The sequence below is a fragment of the Alligator sinensis genome, unplaced genomic scaffold (genome assembly GCF_000455745.1).
Source record: "Alligator sinensis unplaced genomic scaffold, ASM45574v1 scaffold215_1, whole genome shotgun sequence".
NCBI lineage: Eukaryota > Metazoa > Chordata > Crocodylia > Alligatoridae > Alligator > Alligator sinensis.
Window position 1 is genome coordinate 952,320 of NW_005842259.1, and position 6,001 is coordinate 958,320.

Here is a 6,001-nt window from a genome sequence, read left to right on the forward strand (position 1 = left end):
CCCCATATTTACCAGCTCTGAGTGGCTGCAGCTCCCTGCAATCTGCCACAATAAGGATCAGACCATTCTCAGTTCCCTTGCCATCTGTCCCTGGCATGCCAACATCTCACACGTTGAGGTTGCAGGTGTTTTCGGCACTTTGCCCAGAGACTGTGCTGGCCCCTGCATTATATTCTCTGGCAGGGCAAATACTTTATTTTCATAAAAGTTCTTTGCACAGCACAGCACAGCAGTGATGAATATTCCCATACTGCTGATGAAAAATAAACCCATGCTTCATTGTCACACCAGTCTGGTGCACCAACACTGGAGAAGGGGACTGTCTGGACAGGTATTCCAGATGAAAATATAATCTTGCGTTAAGCCTATACGCAAGCTTTGGGTACTTGGCCATTAAAACATTTCTTATTCCATCAGATTTTACCTCCTTGTGCTTCTCCATAGTGGCATACAGCTTCTGTGAAAGATCATTGGAGACATTGGGCATGCCAGGCTTTTTCTTATTGCCCCGACTCAAGCTGCTCTTATTTTTACTTGTCTTCTTATTGTTCTTCTTTTTGGCATTTTTGCTGTCTCCCTTGCTCACCTGTTGGAGCAAGGAGGAATCAGCAACTTTCAATGTGCAAAATAAAAGGCACATGAGGTCCCTGACTATTTAAGACACAATAAATCAGCATAACATTTTATTATTTTGATACTTTGTCATTCCAGCACTATATATAGCAACATTTCAAAATAACTTGCTTTTAAAAAAGGAAAAAAACTTACCAATTCCTTTAGAATAGAAAATATAATTGAATTACTCACTAGCAACAAAACCATCTAAAAGCACCGAGGCATGTAAATGCTCAGTAGATGATATGTGGGTTTGACTGAAGATCCAAAAAAAAGATACTGATCAAAACATTCTCCAATGAACTCTTATTCAACTGGAAGAATCCTGAAAGGGCATGGCAGATGGACCACTGCTGAGGTATTTAAAACTGATAAGTCACTGAAGAGCACAAATGATTTTGCATTATCCAGAAGTTTGAAGATAAAGGAGACAGATGAGATGACTTGGTAGGTTTTTCCTATCCTTGTTACTCTCTTCGTGTCGCAGCCCTTACCCCCCCCACTTTTTTTGTTCATTTCTTTATACAGTGTCAAATAGGAGCTTAAGAAGATGGGACCTTTATGTCCAGGAAATGTTAGTAGAACTTTTCATTTCAGAGATTAGTTTCCACTCCCACTTTGATCTTGGCTGGAAGTGGGACAGAGAAGTGACATTCAATATCAACTAAAAACAGGTTTTTTCCTCCCATTTCTAGACTCGTCTGACCATTGCTCACTAATGAGAACAATGGTTGCTGGGGGTTCATGGTGTAGATGCCCTTTGTAGTTTTTTTGAGAGCACACATATATAGGAGCAGACCTTATGTGAACATTTTTATTATACTGATGAGCTCTAAATAAGCTTTTTCTGTCAAGCACAAATGTTCCAACAAAAGAAGCTGTTTGCTCTAACACATGACATGGTTCCTGGATGATAAAGATTATTTAGTAGGGTTGGAGAGTTGTCACTATAACAGTCCAGGAAACTTATGAGGGGCAAGGATTTTCTGTGATATCTTTTATTGGACCAACTGTATAGTTGGGACAGGTGTTAGACAAGCTTTTGGGCATCAAGTATCTTTCCTCAAGTCTAAGGAAAAAAGAGAGGGGCAGGCACAGTCTGAACTAACTATCAGAGGAAATACAATCAATCAGTCTGCTTGGAAGGATAGAGGAGGGCTGTGGACTAAGGGTTAAAAAGGTGTTTGAAAAGCTGTTATGGGACAAAAGTAGTGTAGTAGAAGCAGCAATCTAGTTACTGGCTGAGCAATTATTCAAAATGATAGGGTGGTTATTACTGGTGAAGTTCATGAAGATTAGTAACAGTATTTGTTAGGCTGTAATGAACCATGAAGGTTGGTGACTCTGGTTAAGATTTTTAAATCTGTTTTTAACTCTGCTAAATGCTGAGGCCTTTTCAAGCAGTTGTTTTTAATGGGATTCTGTATCAAGCTTCCTGGAAATCTTTTCCCTTCGAAGAGGCTAGATCAACATCCTCAAAAGTATTCTCTTGTGTATTTAATATCTTTGGGCGTGTCAGACATGCAAAGAGCAACTTTGTTTAGAATTGCTGGTTTACATGGGGCTTCTCAAATATGCTGCCATATTAGATATATGGCTGCCAAAAGAAAATTTAAACGCAGACAGAGCTGTAAGACCTCACATCCAATTTGTCTAAAGGCCTTGAAACCAAGACTAAGTAAAAACTGAAAATCATATGAAGTATGGGTAACAATGAAAAGCATGGTTTTCTAGTAGTCAATGAATCACTGGATGGAAGGCAAGTTTTAAAACAAAGACTGATCACTTCTGGGAGAGGACGTCATGACCTCGAGGGAAAAGCTGTATCAGCCTTTACACCCAGTTTCTCTCCAGCACCTACACAAGCTTTCTAGTAAGAAGTGCTGGATCAGCATCATGGCTCCCTGAATGCATTTCCCACTCCTGTTTCAAAAGAGCACAGAAGACAGAGCTGATGCATTCATGAATAAGTATCTTCATCGTAAGTATCTTCACTTTTTTGTTGCTTTTCTTTAATGTTTGAAGACATTCCAACCTTTTTATTCTTTAATTCTAGGGTGTGAAAGTGCATTTGTACACATGACCATGAGAAAAAAAATTCTACATGTAGAAAAATAATACATTTTCCCCAAGTTCAAATAGCCCTAAACATTCTCACAAAATCCTGATTAAAGTGTGTTCTCTAGTTACAGCCTCAAACACCTTTAAAAGTCAGTATCTATACATTACGCTAAACCAGAGCTTGCAAAGTGCTGCTTATCAGTGTTCTGTTAAGGTCTGTATTGTCGCCTTTTTGATGTTTGAGAAGAAAAATGGTGAGCCGCCTCCTAGGAATTGAAATCTGAAGCAGCAGCTTTTATATAATTTTTGAGGTTGTGGTTCAAAGCAACAGACGATTTGATTTCAGTATCAAAATGTTTAACCAGTTTCAAGTTCTGACTAACTGACCTTGGTAAAGCTGTTTTGTTAAGGCTCACAAGCAGACAGACATCTCCTTAGATTCTCTCTTAAGGTGTAAGGGCTATTTGTTGTGTCAGTCAAATGACCCAAATAACAGAATATTTGAATTCCAGATCAATATGGATACAAATATGTTGATTTCAACTTGATCTCAACTCATTATTTGTTCTACTCTTTATTTAGTTAGCACTCTAAATACCGTATTTACACAAATATAAGACAAGATTGTCCATCCCCCTACTCCAGCGGGGGAGGGACCTAAAGCCCCTTGTCTTACATTTGTACTTCATTAAACTGCTGCCCAAAGCAGCATGTAATAAAAAACAACTGTGAAGTTGATTAAGTGCAGCTAACACTAACACTGAGGATTACTATAAAACATATGGCCCATAGTGGGCAAACAGGCTGATGGGAACCTACCATCAGGATAGGTTAGCGCAGCCCATCTGTGTAAGATATACAGTAGTGCCCATTGAGCACAGTCTCTCTCAGCACCAACTCCTTTTGATGGTGAGCCACTACACTGCATACATTTCCTCTTCACTCCCACAGCTGAGCTGCCTTTTTCTCATTCCCAATGATTCCCATTCCTTCATCAGCCCTTAATGTCTGGCAAACATCACCAAAAGGGGGCCCCAAACAGCTCATTCAGAATCCCTGTCATCCCATCTCTCAGCCTGTTGCATATGATTCTGCCCTGCCCTCCATGAGGTGAAACCGGACCAGGCTGGCCCTATGCCTCATTTGTATATACATTTTGAGGACCCCAGGACTCATGACAAGAACACCTGGTTCCAGTCATGCGAGGGGAAGCTAATTAGCACATGGATTTGGGGGGGGTGGGGGGTGGCGCCATATCTGGAGCAGATTCCAACCATGGTGACCCCACAGCTCCACATTGCCCACTATGTGTGTAATGGTGTTGACTCTGTTGGGGCCCAGCCAAGTGAACTACATGAGAAATGATAAACCTTTTGGCTTTGGACTAATATCATGTATAGTTTGTACTATATAAGTAGGTACAATAGTGCTGCTTAAAAGTGTGTTTATGGAGTACCTGTGCTAAAACTTGCAGCAGTTTCAAAAAGAGGTAACATGCATCACTTCTGGATTAACTAAGTCTATGGGTCCTATATGCAAATTACTACAAGTATGTTCATTTCAAGTCAGCATTTTCAAAGTTGCTCCTCACTTCTTTGTGCTCAGGGAGAGCAGATATCTGACAATAAAGAAGGGGGGAGAGGAAGGGGCTGCAGGGGAAGATGTGGGTAGGCAGAGGGCAAGGGGGCTACCAGACCCCAACATTTATCTTCCCTGCTGTAGCAGTGGGAGGGGGACAAATTCAAGGCACATTTCCAATAAATTATATTCTATACCTGGAAAATTATAACAAATTTATAGGTTTTCAGGTACAGAATCAAATTATTGGGAGGTCATCTTATATTCAGGGTCATCTTGTATTCAAGAAAATAGAGTAACTTAGTTTTAATGTTATGATTTAATAATATTTAAAAAAACTCCAAACCCAGACAGTTCTTGAAATAAAGCTCCAGACTTCTTGGGTACTCCTGGGTAGGTGTTAGATGGCCAACCCAAACGCCTGACAAGCTTAGCCTATTTAGCCAGAAGTTTTCAACTTTTAGATAAGAATCATGAAAGAGAACTAGAATGGATTCCCAGCTGTAATTTTGGTAGTCCATAGGCTCTAGCACAACTCTCACACAGCAATTAAGAAAGAACCCAGTGCCACTACACAGATATTTGAATTTAAAAATTAACCGTCTGAGAATGGTTTCTGAGGCTCCAGCCATGGAGTTTCAGGCAAGCAGAATGAAAGAAAGAATTCAACTTGCAAGTAAGGAAACCAAGGGGGGGAAGGAGGATGATAGCAGCTACTGAGTAAAAGTGAGAACTGAATCACATTACCAATGTAAAATTAAACATCAGTGCCACAAATACAAGCTAACTCTAGTAGAACACTTAATTTTACACCAAGCACAGAAGAAAATTAGGTGAAAACTTAAGAAATAGATTAAAGGAAAAAAACCCAAGAGTTGTGTAGAAAGTTTCCTTACATCTGTGCTCTCATTACTAGTGTTCTCTTCTCTCTTTCGCTCTTCCTCCTCTTGTTCTAGTTCCTTAATACTCTCCTCTAGCACATTGGGCCAGAAGTCCCCTTCAAAGTAAGGCAGCTCTTTTGCACTTGTTAGACGATCTTCTGTTGCTTGCTTGAAGATATCCTATAAAACAGATCAGATATATTAGGTTACAGTTATCACAAAGCAAGTTAACCAAGGCACTTGCTTCTCTGTGCAGTATCCAAAAAAACCCTTAACAATACAGCTCAATCTACTAAGGCACAGCCCAAGGATGGATTTAAAGTTTGTGTTGGTTATGTACAAGTGCCTCAATTTGGGATGATGCTTCAAATATTTAGTCTACAAAGAAACAAATCCCTTAATTCAATAGATTTAAGGGGGGCCCAGGAGGGTTGGGGGTATCTCAAGGGAGTGATCCTTGGGGCTCAAAAGGAGTCTATCCCATTACATAGGAAGAGAGGTAAGGGGGCAAAAAAGCTCCCTTGGCTGAACAGGGAACTCCAGGAGAGTCTGGGGGCAAAGAAAGATGTATAGGCAATGGAAGCAGGGAGCAGCCACGAAGGAGGAATATCTCCCCCTGGTGCGCTGTTGCAGTGAATCAGTTAGACAGGCCAAGGCGGGGCTTGAGCTCAGGCTGGCTTCAACAATCAAGGACAATAATAAGTCCTTCTTCAGGTATATAGCAGGCAAAAGGAAAGCTCAGAGCAACATAGGGCCCCTGCAGGACAAATCAGAACAGTTGGTGGTTGACGTGGGGAAAAAAGCAGAGCTTTTCAATGAGTTCTTCGCTTCAGTATTTCTATGTACCGATCAAGCCAATTCCCCCA

At 40.7% G+C, this 6,001-nt stretch overlaps 1 protein-coding gene across 3 annotated transcripts in view; it reads right to left on the bottom strand.

The window, feature by feature from the left end:
* EP300 (E1A binding protein p300) overlaps positions 1 to 6,001 on the bottom strand; it is a 62,014-nt gene that overhangs the window by 5,182 nt on the left and 50,831 nt on the right. For all 3 annotated transcript variants that reach the window (XM_025208912.1, XM_025208911.1, XM_025208910.1), the window contains exons 27-28: positions 5,151 to 5,315; positions 425 to 586 (exon numbers count right to left, since the gene is read on the bottom strand). In XM_025208912.1, coding sequence (XP_025064697.1) covers positions 425 to 586; positions 5,151 to 5,315 — 327 coding nt within the window. The remainder of the gene's footprint in view (positions 1 to 424; positions 587 to 5,150; positions 5,316 to 6,001) is intronic.